Raw genomic sequence first — 23,618 nt, 5'->3', positions numbered from 1 at the left:
CTCCCACAGCCAACTCTTGGTCACTAAACAACAGACATAGATTTTTAGATTGCAAATTTGTTGTATTAAACAATGGAGCGGATAAAAGTGTATGTGGTTTGTACATTCACAAAATCACCTCAAGTGACCAAAACTGTTTGTCACACTGGGTAAGATAATGTTTTTTTTTTTTCACAAATTCCAGCACACTTCTAGAACTAGTTTTTACAACTTGTTTATTTACTAGTTATTAAAAAAAAAAGTACAATCATGAAATACATTCTACTTAGATATCATTGTAGCCGAACTTGTGCTTAAAAAAATAAAAATAAATGGTACTGCTTACATTTGTTGAAATTGACAGTTAATAATATCAAAGCATGCCAAATCATGTGTCTCTCAAAATACCCTCAGACCCCAGAGGGAGTCAGACGACACAAAGTAATAATGGCCAATAAATGGCCTAGTGTCTGTGGCAGGGCCTTTGATGCATGCCGTAAGCCAGACCTCCTTTATGGAGATTGATTGGGCTAAGAGTAGGGGTCAGCAGATGGGGGCAGTTTTTTTTTTTTTTTTTTTTACACTGTTCTTTGCGGTATTACACAAGTTTAGCCCACTTAAGACCTGTAGCCGCTATAAACCTAAACCAAGAGTTTAAACAGAATTGGACTGACATTATCTGCTTGATCAGGCTAATTCAGCAAGGCTGAAGGAAAAAAAACACATGTCGCTCAAAACAAAAGAACAGTAATGAAAAGGGGTTTTAAAAACTCAAATGGATAGAAGTATTCTATCTCACCATTATTATTACCAAATCAGTGTTTGAAGAAAAGAGATACCGTGTTTAAGTTGTACAATTTTAGTTTTTTACCTGCAAGTTTAATTTCAACACCAGGATCTGTGTAGCAGTGTATGGCATGACAAGACATGACTCTGTCCATGTCCCCTTCAATAGCCTGCTTAGCCGGACATTTATACACCCCTGGAAAGCGAATGTGGGAAACGTTACTGTCAGGGGCATCTTCAAAAGCAGCAGTAGTAGTTGTTCATTCAATCGTCATAAAACAATAATTATAAACATATCGTAGCTAACCTGCGGTGTTCTTTGTTCTTGCTGCCTCTGTAGGAGATGGTGGAGGCTGCTGGTGAGGATGAAAGAGAATTGGCTGCTGAGATGGCCGCCGCCTTTCTCAACGAGAATCTCCCAGAAGCCATATTTGGTGCACCTAAAGCTGGAGCGGGACAGTGGGCCTCGCTGGTGCGTCTGGTCAATCCCATACAGGGTTCAACACTGGACCAGGTGCAGCTGGAACAGAATGAAGCCGCCTTCAGGTGAGCATGTTCATTTCCATGGCTCTGTACAACTGGAAAAGTACATAATCACGGTCAGATGATCAATGAATGAAAAGGCAGATGGGTAGCAAAAAGGAAAGGGTGTAAATCAAACCAAAAATAAGGCTCGTTGCCATATCTTCTAGGGCAGGGGTTTCCAACTCATTTTCACAAATTTATATACATTTTATAACTACAATGCTAGTTAGGGCCCGAGCGCCGACAGCGGCGAAGGCCCTATTGAAACTGAAGGAATTATTGTTTCTTTCTATTATTATTTTCCCGTCAAATGAATTGGCTTTTTGAGGGCCTTAAAATATTCAAAAACTCACCAAATTTGGCGGTCGCATCAAGTCTGGTGAAAATTTACGTATTTTAAGGGTTTCGGGAATAAGTGCACAAAAATGGCTCGCTAGCGCCCCCTAGAAATTTAAGAAAATTGAGCCCCTGCAGTGCGTTTAACGTAGACTCACGAAACTTGGTACACATATGTAACATGTCAAGATGTACAAAAAACTTCATTAGAGCCATACCCTAAACCCAACAGGAAGTCCGCCATTTTGAATTAAATGTTCGAAATTAGTGCAATTTTGGCCATCCACATGTCGTACTTTAACAAACTCCTCCTAGAGATTTCATCCGATGGACTTCAAACTTGGTCTGTACCATCCCAACACCTTAACGATGAAAAGTTATTAAAAGAAAAACTTTTCGTCAGACGGTGTGGGCGTGGCGGCCATTTTCAGTGTTTAGCGATGAACAAAGAAGTTGTTGTAACTTGAGTGTACGTTGTCGTATCTGCCCGAAATTTCTCACAATGGACAAGGGTCCAGGCCTGAGGACACCTATAGGCCAAAATTGACTTTTGGTCATAGCGCCCCCCGCTGGCAACAGGAAATCTGCCTTAAATGACAAACATCATCCGATTTGCATGAAACTCAGAATGTGTGGTCTAAGTGTGATACTGAGCCGCCCCCTATAATATGACCATGCCCACTTACTCAGGCCATTTGAACTGTTTAAGGTATGCCCTTGTGTGAGGTATCATTGAACTCAGCAGAGGCTTCCTTCTTCATTGGTGATGGTTTGGCCCACCCCCTATGTTTAAGCCACGCCCCTTTCATAACTTTTGACCCGTTTAAGGTACTCTTATGTGAGATATTAACGAACTCAGCAGAGATTTCCTTATTCATTGGTCATGGTTTGGCCCGCCCCCTATGCTGAAGCCACGCCCACTTTCATAACTCTTGACCCATTTAAGGTAGAGTCTTATGTGAGGTATCATTGAACTCGGCACAGACTTCCTTTTTAATTGGTGATGGTTTGGCCTGCCCCCTATGCTTTGGCCACGCTCCCTTTCACAGCTAATGAACCGCATGACGTAGAGTCTTGTGTGAGGTATCGTTGTACTTGGCGGGTAGTTCCCTTTTTCATTGGTGACGATTTGCGGCGTAAGAGCCGCGCAATGCACGGCCGCAAGGAGCAGCGTCCGCCGGTGACCCAGAGGCTCGAGGGCCCGTCCATCGCTGCTCGCAGCTTTAATTAACATTAGTAATTAAACTAAAACAGGTAATGTAAGTCGAAACTGCCTGCAAGCTTCTCCTTTACTGTACGGTAATTTGTCTACTATGCGACAGTGAGTTGCGTGGTTATGACACAATCGTTAGCCTATTTTTACAAAAACATCTGCTACAGAGCCATAACGTGAGATACAAGGTAATGGAGCCTTTTACACATTGTCGTGTTTCTTTAGAAATAAACAATGGACAAATAGTCTTTAAACGCTTCAGATGTAAAGTTATTCGCTGTCAAAGTGACGCCAACATGAATGGCAGTCACTGGAATGCTAACGGGAGGTGATGGCTTGATAGCACAACAATGGCTCCATAGGAGGTACGCGTTGTGGAGGCTCGCTTACCCCCTTGATCAGTGCCCACGTGAAAGTGTCTGCTCCGCTCTGTACAGCAGAGTCACAGCACAGAGTAGCAGGCCAAGACTGACAGGATGATGGCGGAGGATTTGGTATCAAAGTAAAAAGCAAAAGTGCAGAATCAGATGATTTATGTCATTATATATTTATATAGTTTATTATAGATTTCAGTGTGGTTTCTTGCCTGATTTGCTCGTGGAGAAAATAGACCAGAAACTAGATCGCCAGAAGACCATTTATCTCCGCGATTATGGTCTGAGCCGCCCAATTGGTTATCATCATATTGTCTTATCCCGACAGCTGCCTAAGTGGGCAGCGCGGCAAAAGCTCGTCTGGAAAGTGCATTTGTGGTGTACCCTGGCTCAGCTTGGCATCCCTAATAGTCAGTCGATCATACAGTTGCAGGACTTTATCATCTTACTTTCCTGCAGTAACTGCCTCCCTGCACTGACAGCAAGCACACTAAACATAGTTGCAACAGAAATAGTGTATTATTATTATTATTATTATTATTATTATTATTATCCCTTTTAATTTCTTATACATGTTGAAGATCAAATGTGTAACATTTTAGTGGTACTGATGCTCTGAAGAAATATTTCTGTCGTTTCATTTCTGTGTGGCACATCTTCTATCATTTGTTCTTAATTCTCTTATCTTTTTAACTACTTTTCAAAAAATGAAGAGCCCATATCTCACAACTCCTGGCTTTACCTTTCATGTGTTTTGATATTTTTCAGCGTTGCGGTGTGTCGTTTCCCCAACACAGGAGATGATTGGTATGTTCTGGTGGGTGTTGCCAGAGACATGATTCTCAACCCCAGATCAGTGAGCGGCGGCTTTATCTACACCTATCGGCTCATCAGTGGAGGGGAGAAACTGGAGTTCGTTCACAAAGTAGGTTTGACACTAAATTGAACTTGAATGAAATATGTACGCCGCTGAAAAGAGAACTTCTCTTTTTGTCATTTTTTTTTTTTCTTGTATTCAATCATTTTTACATGCAAACCACTAGATTGCAACTTACTTACAAAGTTACTTTCAAACTCACTCATTCACATAAAGCCGGCAACACAAAGTGGACAACTTAACATTTATTGACTGCAGATGGCGCAAGTGCAAAACAATCGCAGCTGCTATTCTTTCTTTGCCTGAAGAGCATTCTTATACGTTGTTATTATGTATCTTGCTAATAGGTGAAGCAGGTTGGACTGGTACTGCAACTCAATTCAACTAAGAGTTACCTCAGGATTTTTTGTTTTATTAGCTCAGTCCAAATACAGTATAAATAATTTGGATGTTTAACAATCTTTGTTGCACAGTGACTTTTTACTGCACTGCAGTGCAATGCACTTTAATTAAATACAATAAATATATATTTTTAAAATATATTTACAGTTCGCAGTTATTTTGTTTTAAAGGAACACGCCGACTTATTGGGAATTTAGCTTATTCACCATAACCCCCAGAGTTAGACAAGTCGATACATACCCTTCTCATCTCCGTGCGTGCTGTAACGCTGTCTGATGGTTCCAGCATTAGCTTAGCCCAGCACAGATCCTGCAGGTAACTGGTTCCAACTAGCCTACTGCTCCAAATTGTGACAAAATAACGCCAACATGTTCCTATTTACATGTTGTGATTTGTAGAGTCACAGCGTGTACAAAAAAACAATATAACATGAGACACAGCCATCTTCTAACAGTAAACAAACCGGGAACTATATTCTCAGACAGGCTTGCTGCGAGCATATCACTCCGCCCAAGTACTATATTCTTCCGCCTGAGAATATAGTTCCGGTTTGTTTGCAGTTAGAAAACGGCTGTGTCTCATGTTATGTTCGTTGTTTTTTTTTGTACACGCTGCCACTCTATAAATCACAACATGTAAATAGGAACATGTTGGCGTTATTTTGTCACTTATTCGGAGCTGTAGGATTACTGGAACCATTCACCTGCATGTTCTGTGCTGGCCTGATGCCGCTGGAGCCGTCAGACAGCGTTACAGCACGCACAGAGATGAGAAGGGTATGTATTGACTTGTCTAACTCTGGGGGTTACGGTGAATAAGCTAAATTCCCAATAAGTCGGCGTGTTCCTTTAAATGGAAGGGGGGAAAAAATCGAATATTGAGTTTTTTATAAAAAAAAATCGCCCCGGTTCTAATTCTAATTCGAAAAAGTGTGTGCGTGTCAGTTGTCAGCATCTAACGTTAGCTACTCCGCTGTGCTGTGGAGTCATGTCTGGCTATGTGAGACGAGCGTCTAGCAACATTGTTGTGGATGCTGCGGTCTCAGCATGGCAACCTCCATGAACTTCCAGTCCGAGGAGGAGGAGGGGGCTGGGGGCGACTACTCTCTCCGGTATTCTGAATTTGTACTGCAGTAACTATTTTTAACACTAGCTGTCAGTATTACATATTGCACCTTTAAACACAGATGTTACTGCCCCTGGCACCATGCTCTTCTCTCCGGGCAATTCCCCAGAAACTCAAACAGGGTGGACGCCATCGGGGTGAATCAGTCCACATGCGATTGTTACCTGATGTGGATTAACAGGGGAAGTGAGTCATGAGTGGTGTCAGCCACTTATTTTTACGTTAGAGGAATTTCCCAACCACTTAACCAGATCAGATATTTTAGATGAGTCTATCTGGTCTAAACTTTTTTTTACCCAAATCATTCATACCCACATTGACACACTCGGCTACAATAGGTTAACACATTTATGACTACAGACCAATATCTGACCACAAACACTGTCACACATAATACACATGTATTTTCGTGTGCATGCTACAGTCAACATTGGCAGACACTTGTGACGTGTAGAGAGCCATTGTTGATTATTATTGTGTTAAACGGATGTAAAAGGAAAAAAAGAAACAGTGACTCAGTTTGCGATCTGATGGCCAAAAAATTATCCCAGTGTCAAACTGTCACTGAGGCGACTTTTGGTAAGGGGGCAGTAAAAGATTCATTGTAGAGATTTTCTACAGAAGTAGGCAACCTTAAATCATCATATCTTGTGACCTTAGTTGTATGTCATACCCCTATCTCCTACCCAGTTTCCAGTATGCCTCACCCTGTCATCTGTCTGATAAAGGCGAAACGTGTCAAAACATTTTTAAAAGTTAACCTCTCTCAGACAGAACAGCATTTGCATCAGTAAAAAAGTACATTTGAAAGACCTCCCACTGCAGCCTTAATGGAAGCGTAGTTTGTTGTTCTTTTTAAACCCTCTTCAAAGACAACTCAAAAGATTTGCATGCCCTAAACAAGATCCAAAATGTTACTTTTGCCAACCGGAAGAATGTCTTCTTCACTGTTGAATCGGAGCTAATGTGAGAAGGTTAACCACCAATCTGAAGTGAGTAGGTTGTAATGGATCAGCTACATAGTGACCAAAATGGAGTACCATCCTTTTTTACAGACTTACCATCTTTTCACCATCTTTCCTTTCACCTCGAAACATGCCAGTTATGTCGGGCCTGTGTAAAGGCCTTAGAAAAAAGCAAAGCGTGCAGTCTTGAATGGGCTTCTCTGCTCACCTGGACCTCATCCATATTGATCAGTGGACACTTAGACAAGGCAAAACCTACTGTAACAAGGCACTCTAAGTGATTCTCCGGACACATTTGAACTTGTGACCACTGTAATCTTGCTAAAATGTACCTACCTTAAAAATAAACTGCTGGATTTGTTGAGGTCTGTGGTAATTCTTAGGTCATGATATCCAATCTTTTATATTTATGTCTAAAATTTGAGGTAATGGTTTTAAATTCAATTTCACCTTTGCTTTTTGATTTTCATTTCTTTCTTTAAAATCTGATTTTAAGAATTTAGTTCATTGTCCTGGCTTTGCTAAAGTGATATCTTTTGCGGTAGAGATGGCCCAATACCATTTTTTGCTTACCGATTCCGATAACTGAACTTGCGTATCGGCCGATACCGAGTACCGATCCGATACCAGTGTGTCCTATATTTTATTATGTTTTAACAGCTGTATACTACTATCCCTGTATGGATGTGATATTATTTCTATCTTTGCGGTCGGTCTGGCTCAGGTTAAAGTCTTTGTGAAACATGAACAAACACAGAACTTTCTTTTATTTTCCAGTTTGACAGTCAGTTATAACGGAAAAAGAACCTAAATAAACTACTTTAACGTAGATTTTCTTTAGGACTTTATTACGTGGTATCGGATCGGTGCATAAACTCCAGTACTTCCCGATACCAGCGTTTAAGGCAGTATCGGAGCCGATACAGATACTGGTATCGAAACGTTTATTTTGCGGGTGCCATGTGATCGGCAGTGTTACTATGCAGGCTGGTACATAGATGGATTCTTTATTGTCCTTTTCCAAAGAAATTTGTTGCTGAGACTCACATAACTAAAAAAGATTGCTGCATGTTCGTCCGTTTAACTTATATTACAAATTACCTTAAAGTCTTCCCGGCGGGGAGTGAAGCAGAGGGGCCGCAGGCTCTATTCGGTTCTGCCGCTGCTTGAGCAAACTGTCTTTGTTGTGGGTATCATAGCAGAGTAATCTGGTTTCCCTTGTAGAATGACAAATACCAGCCGCCTGCTGGTATGGAGAATGATATCCTCTCACGCAGGCGCAGAATGTACGTGGTACTTGGCCGTCGGCTGTAGTCTCTGCGGTGAGTTCCAGTGCTAATTTTTTTGGCAAAGACAAAGGCGACGTGGGCCGAAGAGAGGCGGAGCCACTGTCAGCCGTCGCCACCACTAGTGTCCGGCCATCGGCTTGGTGTGTCAGGGCATTAACGCCTTCTTGAATCACAGTTATGACCTTAAGGGTGGTGGTGGTGGGCGGGGGGGAGCTCTTCTACCTCTTAAGAAATGTGATCAGTTACTGTTTAATCAAAGCTGCTGCATTTCAACCTAAATACATGTAAGTGTTGCCTAAAATGATCTGATTAGCTGCGGTTAATTAATTCTGTGTTTTGATTGGCAGACCCCAGTAGAGGATGTGCCTTTGGCCATTGCTCCGTTCCAGGGACGAGTCCTGGTGGGAGTTGGGAAACTGCTGAGAATCTACGACCTGGGCAAAAAGAAGCTGCTTCGCAAGTGTGAAAACAAGGTAAGACCAGAACCCAAACACACACAATTCTAGGCACCTAATGTGTTCTGTGAGGTCTTGATGTGAATGTGACAGTCACATTGTGTGTTAAGCAAAGCTGCTGAGAAGCCAGTTTGGTCAAATGAGGTTTCTCAATCTCAAATCTACCTGTTTTAACCAAATTTTTCTTAACTTAATGTTATAAAAGAAACTCTATTACAGGTAAATCCATAGCTGTACTATCTTTCTATCTATCTTTTTTTTTTTTTTTTTTTTTTACGTTTTAAGCCAGTAAACTATAGTCTCTGGGTAACCTCAATTCATTTGTAGATAAATAACCTGGAACTCTGGCTTTTCCCTTCTGCAATGATGTGCGTTTCTGACCATGCACGGCCGCCCTGGTTTAAATAAGTTGAATTGTTTAATTAAATAATGAGTCTCCTGCTCTTCCGCCTCTTCCTTAATTCTGCATGAATCGCAGCAAAGGTGCACGGTCCTGTAAGGACAGAAATTATGATCTGTCTATCAAAGTGCCTGCTTTTCTACAAAGAATAAACTACCTTCAGCCTGGGTATTTTTTCTCCAAATATCAGTATGACAACTGAAGGTCACATCTATGTGCATCAGTGTAAGGGTGTGTCCCTTTTTGTTTGCTGAGGCTTTGTGTTTAGGAGTTAACGGTTATGTCATTGACATAATTGACACAGTTGTCAAGATATACATTTTAGAGTTTCTGAGCTGGTGGTGAAAATGTGCTGTTAAAAAATAAAGATATAGCAATTTGACGTTGACATTGCTGGTTTATGGTCTGTTTAATAAAAATAAACAGGCTTTGCAAATATTTGAGGCAAGATGTGATTTTGCCATGTTTTTGAGATCTTACGGATATTTTTTTTTTTTTTTTTTTTTTTTTTTTTTTTTTTATACAAAGAAAACTGAGCAGCCTATCTGTAAAAGCATGGTTGATGTACAGCTCTCTTTCTGCCCAACTGTTATATTGTAAACCATTGATTGGCATTTTAATTGATACCACATACACACAAGTGTATGTACGGCAGTTGTGGACTGTACCCAGCTGAGGCTTGTACTTGTTTTTCTTACCGGTTTGGTTCCTCCCTTATTGGTTATGTCCTTCAAAAATAACCAACAGGAACAATGAACAGTGCTGCAAACTGCAGCTCGCCGAACAGGGCTACATCCCATCGTGTTTTCCTTTGTCCAAACTGAAATTTCCCTCCACAGTATACATGCGTCATGTCTTTTGAGTGGACTTTATTGCTCTCCTATTTAGCACGTTCCCAACCTGGTGACTGGCATCTATACCATTGGCCAGCGTGTGATTGTGACGGACGTTCAGGAGAGCCTGTTCTGGGTTCGTTACCGACGCAACGAGAACCAGCTCATCATCTTCGCCGATGACACCTATCCCCGCTGGGTGACCACGGCCTGTCTGCTCGACTACGACACCATGGCCTCTGCTGACAAGTTTGGGAACATTAGCATCGTAAGTCTGGGGACACAAAGTGTTGGGTGTGTGCGAATACCTGACTTGTATTAAATGGCAGATAGTAGGCACAATTACCTCTTTGTAGCATTTGACTCAAAAACATCAACAGTGATCGTAACCCAAAAAAACCAAACTTCTGGAGCCCAGTAGGACTGACGAGCTAAAGAAATTCATGTCTTCATTTTCTATTTCATTTTCTCAGGTGCGTCTGCCCCCCAACACCAGCGATGATGTGGATGAAGACCCCACAGGGAACAAAGCTTTATGGGACAGAGGCCTCCTTAATGGAGCATCACAGAAGGTAAAACAGTCATTCGTCAAACCGTCTGCCCTGTGAGGCTTCCGAAAGTGTGCAAACATGTCACGGTTACATCAATCTAAATTTCTTTCCCTTTTATTTGTCTGTGGTAGGGCTGGGCGATACGGAGAAAATCAAATATCACGATATTTTTGACCAAATGCCTCCTATCAATATCGCAACGATATTGTAATATCGTGTAGATAATGTGTGGAGCAACAGCACAGACATGCTGGAACAGAAAGGGTTTATTTTTTACTTGTTTTTTTTTTTTTTTTTCATAGGTGCTTTCACAAAATATTTACACAATGAGATTTTTGCTAAATAATCATCAGTAATGTGGACAGTTACAACAGTCTGGTAAGTTCAGAAAATGGCATCACATTAGGGTTGGGCGATGTCCCCCTAGTCCCGTAGCTCATATCTCTTTACATAAATATTTTTTTCTACTACTATAGGCCAACAGTTAACATAGAAACGATTAGACATACATGTAAATGCCCTCTGTAAATGGTGCCCTGCTGGTAGGTTTTACAACTTGACCTACTTTCACTTAAGTACGGTGCAGTAAAGTCAATCAGATGTCCGTGATCTGCGTAACGACAGTACAGTGGGACGTCTGCCTTCAACAGAGTGACAGTAATAACCTAATATACCATAATTACGGAGTTTAAACTACATTCTCGGTTATGTTTGCACTGAATAACGCATTCAATAAACAAAAACATAACTCTTGCAGCGCACATGAACAGATGCGCAATATTAGCTCACACATAAAATAGCACCCTCGTTAATTAGCCTACTGTTGCTAACGTACATTCATAAATCCTGCATAACATCGTCCCGTACCTACAGGACCTCAGACTTATTGATGCACGCACAGAGTAGTGTCCACAAACTTAGCTAGTCCAATGAGGGGAGAAAGGAAAGTGTGATAGCGTTCCATCGTGATTTCGGCCAGCCATCATCCGATGATATCGTCCATCGGCACAACCCTACATCACTTTACTGTAATGCAGCCTTTAAAACCAGGAAAAGACAACACTTACGTATGCCATATTACGATATGACAATATCTAGTCTCATATCACAATATCGATATATTGCCCAGCTCTAGTCTGTGGTTTTTAACAACATAAAAAGAAACCTCTAGCATACTGTAGGAACCAGTGATACAGATTCCCTGAATAAAATGCTTTCTCTATTTCACCGGTCATGCCAGCATATGTTGTTGCGGTGTAGAGGTCTTGAACTTGACATCATCCTGACAGACTAGGTCAGCCTTAGCATGTTTTGTCCAGGTTCAGGCCAGTGCTGAGGGTTGGGGCCAGAAGTAGAAAAATGACCATCAAAATCAAACATTATGTTGGGATGCTTTGATTACAAAAAGTACAGATCACAAACACAATTTTGCACCTAATGATGATATAAAAGCCAATCAAGCACAAGACTAGGCCACCAATGGTCTATTCCTCAGCGTTTGTGTAAGACAGAGTGTGACAGGAATGTAGAGAACAAAAGTGAGTTTTGATGTTGAGCCCAGGCGGCGCTGGTTTGAATGATTCAGGCCGGCTCCTGCTACCGCCAAAAAAGTCAGGTCTGTGCACTCTTTCTGCCTCCTCCACTGTTCTGACCTCCAACTGCCGACACACAGAGACACAACACACATGCACGAACACAAAGTGCATAACATCGTCAACCACAAGTTTAACCTACTCACAGATGCAAGTGTGTATACACACATACACACACACACACACTCATCCCATATTTAAATTCTGGTCAAAAACTGTTTAGGTAGCAGATAGACTGGGAAAGTCCCTCAAATTTAGACATGAGTTGGTCCCAGTTGTCATTGTGATACAATGTTTGTCAGCTATTTCTGTCTCAGTGCACGTTGATTGAGAATTCCATTTGTGTTTGGAAATGGAGAGAGAGAGAGAGAGATATCTGGCTGGATGAACTTAATTATCCATACATTGCTGGGAGCTAAATGCGGTCTTAAATTAAATTAGATGCATTCCACTTTTATTTGATTAATGTATCTCAAAAGATCAAGGTCAGGGAGACAGAGCTGTCTGTTGAGTAAAAGGCAAAGACTGACTGTCTTAACCCCGTGTGTGTGTGTGTGTGTGTGTGTGTGTGTGTGTGTGTGTGTGTGTGTGTGTGTGTGTGTGTGTGTGTGTGTGTGTGTGTGTGTGTGTGTGTGTGTGTGTGTGTGTGTGTGTGTGTGTGTGTGTGTGTGTGAGAGATTTCTGTCATGATGTTTTAAGCTGTCTACCGGGGAGTCCTTCCCTTCCCCAAGGCTCCATTAGCCTTACTTTCCTCAGCACTTTGGAAACAAAAAGCTTCATTCATAACATTGACATTCAACTTCTAAATTAACATTTAAAAACTTCTCTCTTTTTTTCTTTTTCCCATGTCTATTCATTCATTTCCGACTCGTGTGATCAAAAATTTCCAATAACTCCAGAGTGTTGTAAAGTCCAAAACTCCAAATGTAGGGAAAAAAGATGGACGTAATCTTTTCCAAAATTCTCAACGTGTTTCTATCTAACGAAATATTCTGCTTCAACCCGTATTTGTTGGCGTTTTAGCCAATCATAAACAAAATTTTCACTGCGGTCAAAAAAGCGTTTGCTCTCCTGCTTGCCTCACACAGAGAGAGGCACGCACCTGTATTAACAGCTGGTCTAGAAGCAATCTAACGGCACCATAAATGACATTTCTATAACCAAATTGAGGTTTCAAAAAATTAAAACATTTCGGGTGATGTCATAAAACATGATGACAGACATTCAAAAGCCTTATTTGAAAAAACCTGGAAAAGTTATGGAATTTGAAAAATGCAAATTCCAGGCCTGGAAAGGTTTTGGAAACATAAAAAGACCCAGAAAGTTTTGGAAAAGTCATGGAATTTTTTTTAACTCAGTATGTCATTAATAAATGTATTTTCACATCTATTCGGGGAGCGATATTATGAATCCCACTATAAACCGCATAAATTGTCATTAATTTTATAGTTGTTGAGGGTAAACTTTTAACACTGGTTTTTATTCTTATTGTATAATGTCGACCGACATTTTCAGGAACACATAGCCATGGAAATTTCCCGAAAAATATTGGTTAAAATGCGTATAAACCTTGATTCAGGGGAAAAAAAAAAACTTATAGAAGCTTTGAATGTAAAAAAAAGTGGCATTCAGTTCAGCCCTTTGTAGTCTCATATCTGTGCTTTGGGGTTTATGTTTAATCTTCATTAATCCCTCTCAGGAGACATTGTTGTTGTTGCTCTCATCCAGACCTGTTGTTTCACACCAGAGGGAAGCGGAGTTCTGTACATTTCTGTCTCAGTTGTAGAGGTTAGATTCTCAGCCCGAGCCCGAACTGGACATTTCCCGCCACTATCCTTGGGCCGGGCCCTTGATCAAGCATTTTTTTTTAAACATTATTTTATTAGCCTAATTGGGTGAGGAGAAAGCAATGCCATAATCATGCGCAGCGTCTCCTCCACTAGCACGCATCACACCAGGCCTGCTTGGGCTGTATGGTGGAGCTTAAGTGCACCATGGAGCTTGAAGATGTAAAGAAAAAAAAGAAAAACAGGAGAATTAGCCTACCTTTTGAGCAAGTATGGAGGAAAGTTGGAGGTATGGAACCATTTTAAACAAGTCGTGTGCAGTGACAACATATGTGTTGGCTTTGTCGAGTGCATTAAGTGCCGCACGCTGCTCGCCTATGACAGAAAAAAAAACGGGGACGATGAACAGACACATGAAGCAGGCTCGCCATGGCAGAAAAGATGATAGTCAGCATCAACCTTTTTTGTTACTTCTCCAAGTATACCCCTTCTAAACAGATTTCTGTAGTTCAAACTATTCTGAATTGTAATTGGGAACATCAGTTATAACGGCCCACGTATTAAAAAAAATTTTTTGGATTTAAATCGGACTCATAATTCCAGTTAATGTGTCGGGATGCGGTTTACTCAGACCAATACTGTGGTTTTATTGCTCCCGAATGCTGCCTTTGTATCCAGGGTACATCCTGACCTCCCATATGACCTCTAATTATTGGCAAAACGGTTTTTTGATGATTATTGGATTAGATTTGACCATCCGGACAAATTTCCTCTAAGCAGAGGATGACTGTGTCTTCTTTGTGACCTGTGTACAGAGGCCACTGTTCATGTACTTTAAACGTACATGCAGCTGTTAGAGGATCTTGGGACCTGCATGGCTTCAATGACCCATCTGCTGTCTTATCATATGATCTGACTTGATTCCTCCTATCTTCACTGAGCTCCTTGAGATCTCCATTAGGCTGCCACAGGCCCTCATATTCCACTAATCAGAATAATAGCCCCATCAGAATAAAAATGCCTGTAACCACCTCAACCGGAAGTCACTGGCCCAATCAGAAGACATTTTCATCGGGTTGAGAGCATTTTTACTCTATCGATTTGGAGAATTTCCAAAATGTAGCAGTTATTTAAAGGTGCTGTAGGTAGGATTGTGAAGATCCAGGACTTAGCCAAAGAATTTGAACATCGACAGCCCCCCCTTGCTAAAGCCCAAATGGTCTCCTAAGCCCCTCCCCCCACAAGAGAGAATGAATGTGTGTGCATGAGCAGTGATTGACAAGCACTTAGACGTTCTGTAAATTGGCGCTCCTGAATTTCTGTTCCGTGAGGGTGAATACTAGGGCTGGGCGATATGGACCAAAAGTCATATCCCGATATATTTTGGCTGAATATCGATATACGATATATATCCCGATATTTTTTTCCGCAAAGTGAGAGCAAATGTTCAGTCAAAGCCAAAATCAAATATGACATGTCACAAGTAGTTTCATAGAGACAGTTGCAAAATCAAATAAATAATAAACCGGTTTCTTCACCTGGTTCATGATTAAATGCTCAGCTGTTCAAATAACAATAAAATGTAAACCTAAATACTGTATAACAGGAGTACCTTTTTTGAAATCAAAGCTCCATATTTGTGATTCGTTCCAAAGGTCAATTAAGCTTTTGATATTAATATAATCTACTTTGTTCAAAATGTAATGCCTCATGCCTGTAAGCCTAGGTTTATAGTCCCATTCTTCCACTTGATACTGCTTCCACTTAAGTAAACTAAAAGATGAACTATCGACTACAAAACAAAGAAACTAATTAATGTGTTAATACAAAGAATATTTATTATGATCGGTTCACAGATCTGAGTCCAAACGGAAACTTCACCCTTCTGAACTAAGAGTTTCTGCTTCAAGGTGAAGTTTAAAACAGACTGAAATGTCCAGGCTCATTCCTCCACTATTTATTTCTGTATGTATTTATCGTTACATGTCATTTTAACGGGCACTGAGCTCCAGATCCTGCAGCTGCAGGCGGTCTCTGCTGCCCGCTGTAGCTTCTCTCCGTCCGCCTGCCGCCGGCAAACTTAGTGGAACTTTCCGCCGATATCGACATACAGGTCGTCCTGGACTACGTGTAAGATCCTACCGATCACCACTCTGTCTTTGGCTGGTCCGATTTGGATCAGCGGGGACCGGCGCAGCAGCGAGGCAAAGCTGTGTTTTTCCCGGGGGAAGAGACGCTGCGGCCGGCCACGGAGCTCTCCGCCTCCCGCTGCCGCCGGAGCTCAGGTTGCTGGTCGAAGGCGGCATACATAATCATAAAACACATTGTCACCTGTTAAATGTTATTCATTGCTGTTTGTTCTTTTCATTTCCTCTATCGAACATAATTAAGCAGTACAAAAGTCCGGCATCTTTAGCGTTGATCTGAATGCTTCGCACCCCTGTTCCAAGATGGCGGCGGTTTTGACGTATGTTTAGAACCTCAAGGCGACATCTGTGTATATATCTATGGGAGCAAGGATCACATTTGAACTATATCGATATATGCGATATGGTCTAATTCCATATCTCATTTAAAAATATATCGATATATTTTTAATATCGATATATCGCCCAGCCCTAGTGAATACTAGACATAAATAGACTACTTTTACAGTAATTGTTTGGGTCACGGCGTACTAAGTGTCCTGTACCGAATGTTTGGGGGCAAATACAGGTACCATTACACACTAAACTATTATCTAGATAGATATATTATCGGTTTGTGTCTGGCTGACGTCTTTCTCTCCCCTCACTGTCTCTCCAGGCTGAGGTGATAATGAACTACCACGTAGGAGAGACGGTGTTGTCCCTCCAGAAAACCACTCTGATCCCTGGGGGTTCAGAGTCCATGGTCTACACCACTCTGTCTGGAGGCATCGGCATACTGGTCCCATTCACCTCGCATGAGGTACACCACAAACACCCACACACACACACCGTGACCTAAGGCTAATGTATCATCGTGGCCCCCAAAATCCACACTGTCTCCGTCTCATGTAATGATAAATTTGATTACACAAAATTAGGTTTCTCATCTCCTTTTGCCTCATTGTACTTTTTATTGCCATTGTTTTTTTGGGCTGCTCCACTTGTCTTTTTCCTCATGTCTCGCTCTATTCCTTGTCTTTTTGTTCAGGACCATGACTTCTTCCAGCATTTAGAGATGCATATGCGCTCTGAGTTCCCTCCACTGTGCGGCAGAGACCATCTCAGCTTCAGATCCTACTACTTCCCAGTGAAGGTTGGTTTTTTTTCTGTATTTTTGTTGTTGTAAACATCTCATCTGATCAATTTATCTCCTTCAGATGTGGATATTTAGCATCGCAGACTATTAGAAATCAATATTTCATAATTTTTTTTTTTTGCCGTCTCGTTTTTTTTCTCTCCAGAATGTGATTGACGGAGATCTGTGTGAGCAGTTTAACAGTATGGACCCTCACAAGCAGAAAAGTGTGGCGGAAGAGCTGGACAGAACGCCACCCGAGGTCTCTAAGAAACTGGAGGACATTCGCACTCGCTACGCCTTCTAGGCGTACACCTTCATGCAGCAGGGGTGCACGGAGACACACTCATGAGTAATATTTCACACATACAAACACACACACACACATACAAATCTTTCTTTTCCACAGTATGCCTCTGTTCAGGACACCGATTGACAAACACTTATGGATTGTTATATGGTTGACTGTGGGCCGACACAATCCTTAATACATGCAAACATACCACAAGCTGTCACATGCTCGTTATTTCCCATACGTTGCCCAGTTATGATGCAAGTCACATACACCTCTTTACCAACGTAAATACCTGGAATCCAAACTAAGTGTGTGAACATACACCCACACAGCATTGCCGTAATCCCCCGTGTACGTACTTGCCGACTCACTTACTGAGAAGTTTTATTACATTTTTCACACCTCCCCTGTGCTGTTGTCACCAGAAACCGCACACACACAGCGACACCATTACATGGAAACATGGCAGTTCAGCGCTCTTACATTGCAAGATTGCAGCGGTGTGAACAGAAACCAAAATGTTTGACGAGTAACTCTCTGCACCCTAAGAGAACACACACATGCTGACCCGAAGAAGGGGAGGGTAGTTACGGACGGTAGAAGTCAGGCTTCCTGGACAGAAGACACTTGAGGCCGGGAATATTTTTAGTGTTTTTATTTAGTAAGAAGGTGTATTTCAGTTTGTGTGTCCTCTATCTTTGATCTTAGCTAAATTAAACGAGCATGTTTTTGTATGGTATGATTTGTTTAATGTGTATTGATTACGATTGTTATGATGCACATACCATAGTCCACAATGGTATTGTTAAATCCTAGCCCCTCGCCCTACCTGTCTGTGTGACAGCATGTTGGCCCCAGGCTCATTAAAGCATATTGCTTACTTGCAACTGGGAAGCAAACAGAAGCCACCGACTAACCCACTCGAAGCCTCAGGCCACAGTCAAAGCAGTGTTGCCACACTGTGGCATTAGACGCCGGCTGAACTCAGACTAAATAAGTGGGTGGAAGAACACTGAAGGTTTGCACTGGGTGGTGTTCTTCTCAGTCCTGTAAATTCCCAACCTCAGGCACAGACATAGCATTCCTCAGTAGTCACTGAATTTCGGGGTTTTTGGGATGGGGGCAGTGGTCTGTTTTTGTAAATAAAGTTGTTTTTTGTGCTTTATAATACCATGTGTTTGTGTCATTTCCTGCCACTGTGTGTGCAGAACCATCACTCAGCCAAAAAATGTATGACTGCATTTGTCGCAATAATTAACACATTAGAGGTCCAGTATTAGGTTTTGGGATTTTGTCATGGTGTTAGCATAGGAATAAACGTTATATAGCTTAAAGTGCCATTATTATTATTCCTTTTATTTTGTGTCTCTGGTGCTTCCACACGCATACAAACTTGGGGGGAAAACCCAAGTGAGATACGGGTTTCTAAATGTATCCTGCCTTCAGTCTCCGGGTGAGCTGGTCAAAATCGGCATGGCTTTGTCCGACTTCAGAAATCAGGTGGCTAACCGTAGCATGCTAGCTCGTTCTGAATGGCAAAACACTGCTACAACACACACTAGTTCACCATAATCTACAAAAGAACTACTTCCATGTCCCTGTTCTGCAGGTATTCCACACAAAGTTGGAAGTGCGCCCTCGTTTAGAAGAAGTCTCCCGGCTAATCCTGCTTTCTACTAACTGAAGTTGGAGAAACAAACCGCTACCTGATGTGATCCTTACCTAGCTACTGAGCATGTGCAGAGACTTGAACACAGGGTGAAAAGAAGAGCTGCAGCAATGTGCAGTACAACAAAAATATGGTGTTTTTTTTTTTTTTTTTTTTTTTTTTATTAAACCATGTAAACCTATTCTGGTACAACCTCAAAATACAATTATGAACCTGAAAATGAGCATAATATGAGCACTTTAAAGGTGTAATATGCAGTGTTATCCTAAAAAAACAATGTATAGACTAATACACAAATAATCCCTCTAAATCAACACTTATGACCCACTAAAGGTGTGTGGTGGTGTCTGTATGAGACCCTGCCCTCTGCCTAGGTGTTTTCTTATTTTACTGAGCGTGGGACGTTTGTGTGTCAGCTAAGAGCGTTTGGGTCCCGTGTGGGTGTGTAACCCCCAACAGTGGGCAGGTTGTGCAGCCTGTTCTTATTTCTAACTTCCACTTTGCCCATCAGCTTCTCAGAAGTTTAAATGGACAGATGAAGCTCTGCGTTGGCTCATGATACTTTCCCGCTGAGGTGTGGGTGGTTTTTATTTGTGCTTTAGAGCATAACCATCGTGAAACAATCCAGAAATAATCTTCTATTTCTCTGATTCACAGCAGTGTTCGGGGCTCCCTCTGTCATCATTCACTCTAGCTCCCTCGATCACTGATGTGCTCGCTCTCTCACTTTCTCTCTCTCTTTCCCACATTTGGTGAGATGCAGACCCCACAACGTTTTAAGGCCTAAAGACGAGGATAGCGATTTGTCACAGTGACAAACACTCTGCTACAACAAAGTCTTCACATCTGGCTCAGTGCTTCTGCACATGATGGGTTTTGCTGCTGTGGGAGAATAGCAGAGAACTTGTCAGACTAAACCATCCCTCTTAGAACAATGGCATTGTTTTATAGAACAACAACCACATGGGCAGTTTTTAAAAACAACAACACGGTGCCCTGCAGTGAATTTCGTCGATAGGGCACAGAAAAAAAAGAACTGCATCTATAAGAATACCCATCCAGGGAAATGACTGGTTTCACATGCTACCTTAGCAGTTCATTTCAAAACTACTTTATTTGGAGGGTATGACCATCCTAAAAATTGAAGTAGTGTACAACCTTGTGATGTGAGGAGGTAAGTGGATGGATTGGTTGTTATTTACTGTTTGTTTTGTTGCAAAACGTGAAAAATAAGCCATATATATATATATATATATATAAAAAAAATCAACATAACTTTTCCACCTAACTTATATCAAAAGTATCAATTTAAAAAAAAATCTGATAACATACCGGCCAAATAGCTTTTACTCATGTAAACAATGGAAGAGTATCAGAGATGAATATGAAGAGATGAAGATCAGTTAAAGTACATACATTTAAAAAGTCAAACACCTAAAAAGACAGCCTCTAAAACGTTCACAGTAGAAACAGCAATTTATGCTTTTATTGCATATCTGGCCGTATATACACCGTATTATTACCGATTTATCGGTAATAATGAGCCAATGTTGGCTACTAACTGTGTTGCATCTGCTCTGACTCTAAACAGATTTAACTAATGGTTTGGTTTTTGTTACACAGTAGAATAACAGAATAACAAACTCTGCTTGTGCTGTGCAATTCCTTGTCCAAACATGAATTATTTTTAAAGCAACACTGCAACTTTTTTTTAATTAATATAGGTTTCGGTACACAGCATGGCAAAAAGGGAACCTCCTGGTAATGCTACTACATCTTGATCAGACAAGTTGGTGCCACCATCGCTGCTGTCCTCTTCAGATGTGTCACTCATTTAAACTGCATGACCGTCAGGGTTCATGACTCCGTAGTCCATTTCAGTAGCTCATTTGTCACACATTCCTCTGACACCTACATACATTTTTTTTTTTACAGACGCTCAAAGCATTTCATCTTGACTGTGGCTTTATCGTTACAACAGTGCCTGTGCTTCAGTACTTCCTACGTACTCTTCCCACCAAGTGAGGGTTGATGAAATCTTGGTTCTACTCTGGTTTCTGTTTAAGTTGCAATGTCTGCATAACTTGATTATGATGAAATATAATTATACTCTTTTGCCTTCTGCTTGCTTGTGCTTTGTGAGGAGCTATTGCTTAATTTAAGGATTATTGTTTTTCTAACTTACAATTGTGACTAGTGAATTCTGCCTGAAAGCAAGGGAGGTGGTAGCGTGGTCTGCTTACTTTAAGTTTTTTTACTTATTGTCGGCCAGTGAAAGACGTGTATTTCCATATTTGGGGCTTGTCAGTAAGTGTTCAGACAAACTGATAGATAAAATGCTTCTTCATGGGTTGAGGAGATTCATTGTCAACCCTGATTTTTTTACTGGACACCAGCAATATACAGTAAAGTTACATCAGTGACCAAAAACATCAGTCAAATTAGCCAGTGCTTAAATAAAAAATATCACAAATGAGACTATTGTACCGCTAGCCGGACAGGCCAGACCGACATCAAGATGTTGGATCTGGGAACTCACCATTGGCAGGGCTCAATCCGAGGGGCGGGATAAACGGTTGTCTTTCAAATTCCCGCTGCACACAATAGGACTGCGCTACAACCAACCAGAGCAAGAAGGTAGCAGAGCTAGTTGTTAGATTAAACTTTTGCTGTATCCGGTCAGCAAAACTCCAAACACATCTTCCTTTTTTTAATAATGACATTAGTGCCGTTCTTTGTTCTTTTCTCAAAGAAAAGCTTAAAGGGATACGCCACCGTTTGTTGAAATAGGGCTTAGGTCTCCCCTAGCTGTAGATAGGTGGGCCAACGCATTTTTTGTGCATGCATTGTTTTAGTCCGGTGCAACACCGGCAGCGCCGCCGCTAGTTAGCTTAGCGTAGTGGATGGAATCCTATGTTGCCGGTTAGCATGTTGTGAGTAAAAGTGAGCCAACAAAAGACAAAAAAACAACCTAATTACTTGCACTGAGACAAAAAATGTGTTGGCCCACCTATCTACAGCCAGCGGAGACCGTAATAAGCACTATTTCAACAAACGGTGGCGTATTCCTTTAACTCCAAGCCTTCCAGAAGACCGCTGTTCGCTAGCAGCAGCAGCCATAATCCCGCCCACCGACTCTATACACAATGTGATTGGCCTGACCGGAGTTTGGTTTTTCCAGCTCGCAAGCCAACGGAGAGTTGCTAGACTGACCCTGGCTAGGGCTAGGGTGCGTCTAGATTTCTAGGCTATTGTAGGTCTTTGGTGTTTTTTTTGCTTGTTTTACCATTCTTACCTGTACTGTACAGGTTTTATACACCTAATAGTCTTTATGTTTTTTGTTTTAAAAACCTGTTTATTTTATTTTATTTTGCTGTTTTGTGAAGCATTTTGTAACGTGGATTTTGGAAAGTGCTATAAAACATTATTATTAATAATATTAAATCAGCAGCTCAGAATGGAATTACACTATTGGTCATCGACTAAGTAACACAAATGACCTTCTTACGGATTCAAAATGTATATTTTCAACAATATTTCTTGAGCACTTAACAACATTTTAAATGACATTTGGCACTGTGGCCCCGCCATGGTGTTTGCTGTTAGTTCACCTTGTCATAATCATCAACAGAAACCGCTAACATTAATGGCAAGTGTCACACGGTTTGAAAATGCTCAAGTTATGAAGCTATGACTAAAATTGAGTACTGACACGTGATGCAAAAAATACCAATATTCACGGCTGACACAATTACAATTCATCAAATAGGCCTACAACTTTGATGGATCTGTTTGAAAGGAGCATTTGCCCAACAGCCCTGTTGTTACAACGAGTTTTGCATGTGAGATGTCCCACTGAGACTCCCTGTTGTGTTTGGAACTTTTGGCCAGGTTGTGAATTTTAGGCCATGACCCTTGCCCTAGTCTCACGTTGCCAGACCTACAGTTTGTCCACAGCACTTTGGAGATACACCACACATACATTCTGGGGTTAGGAGAGAAACTGTTCTGGGTTGTTCAGGTTCTTTTTTATTATTATTTTTTGGCATGGGGCCGGGATCTTCAACAGGGGGTCCGGGACCCCTAGGGGGTCCGCAGAGTCACTGCAGGGGGGCCTCCAAATTATTGTTAATTTTTGAAAGTTTTAAAAAAATGAAAAAGTCTTAACATGATTCCAACATATTATTATAAAATATAAATCCCTACTGATGATAGGCTTACTGGCCAATAATGTAGTCACTAAGGTAGCCATCCACAGATACAGTTCATCCCAAAGGATTGACTGTTCTACATGTGTGTTTAATGCTACGTTTACACGTGGCCGGCTATTTTCATTCAGAACACACATTTTAATTGTTCGTTTACATGTACCCGTGTATACAGTGGGGGAAATAAGTATTTGACCCCTTGCTGATTTTGCAGGTTTGCCCACTTACAAAGAATGCAAAAATCTACAATTTTAATCATATGTACATTCTAACAGTGAAAGACAGAATCCCAAAGAAAATTCCAGAAAATCACATCATATGAATTTATTAAAATTGATAACCATCTGATGAGGAAAAACAAGTATTTGACCCCCTGGACAAAGAGCAAGTATTCTGGCTCCTACAAGCCAGTTAGTTTTTCTTTAAGACACAGCCCCAATCCGAACCAATTATCGACATCAAATACACCTGCCTCACCTCGTTACCTGTATAAAAGACACCTGTCAACACCCAAACAACCAGCATCCAACATCATCACCATGGGCAAGACCAAAGACCTTTCTACGGACATCAGGGACAAGATTGTTGATCTGCACAAGGCTGGGATGGGCTACAAGAGAATCGGAAAGCAACTTGGAGAGAAAAGATCAACTGTCGGTGCAGTTATCAGGAAATGGAAGAAGCACCACACCA

General features: G+C 41.3%; 1 protein-coding gene across 1 annotated transcript in view; it reads left to right on the top strand.

The window, feature by feature from the left end:
• sf3b3 (splicing factor 3b, subunit 3) overlaps positions 1–17,114 on the top strand; it is a 33,279-nt gene extending 16,165 nt beyond the window's left edge. The window contains exons 20-27 of the mRNA XM_028585168.1: positions 1,106–1,311; positions 3,982–4,138; positions 8,219–8,344; positions 9,615–9,827; positions 10,033–10,131; positions 16,295–16,438; positions 16,667–16,771; positions 16,920–17,114. Of these exons, the coding sequence (XP_028440969.1) occupies positions 1,106–1,311; positions 3,982–4,138; positions 8,219–8,344; positions 9,615–9,827; positions 10,033–10,131; positions 16,295–16,438; positions 16,667–16,771; positions 16,920–17,060 (1,191 nt within the window). The 3' untranslated portion in view covers positions 17,061–17,114. The remainder of the gene's footprint in view (positions 1–1,105; positions 1,312–3,981; positions 4,139–8,218; positions 8,345–9,614; positions 9,828–10,032; positions 10,132–16,294; positions 16,439–16,666; positions 16,772–16,919) is intronic.
• Positions 17,115–23,618: the final 6,504 nt, after the last annotated feature.

The sequence above is a fragment of the Perca flavescens genome, chromosome 8 (assembly GCF_004354835.1).
Source record: "Perca flavescens isolate YP-PL-M2 chromosome 8, PFLA_1.0, whole genome shotgun sequence".
In the NCBI taxonomy this organism is placed as follows: Eukaryota; Metazoa; Chordata; class Actinopteri; order Perciformes; family Percidae; genus Perca; species Perca flavescens.
This window is presented reverse-complemented; position numbering and strand designations above follow the sequence as displayed.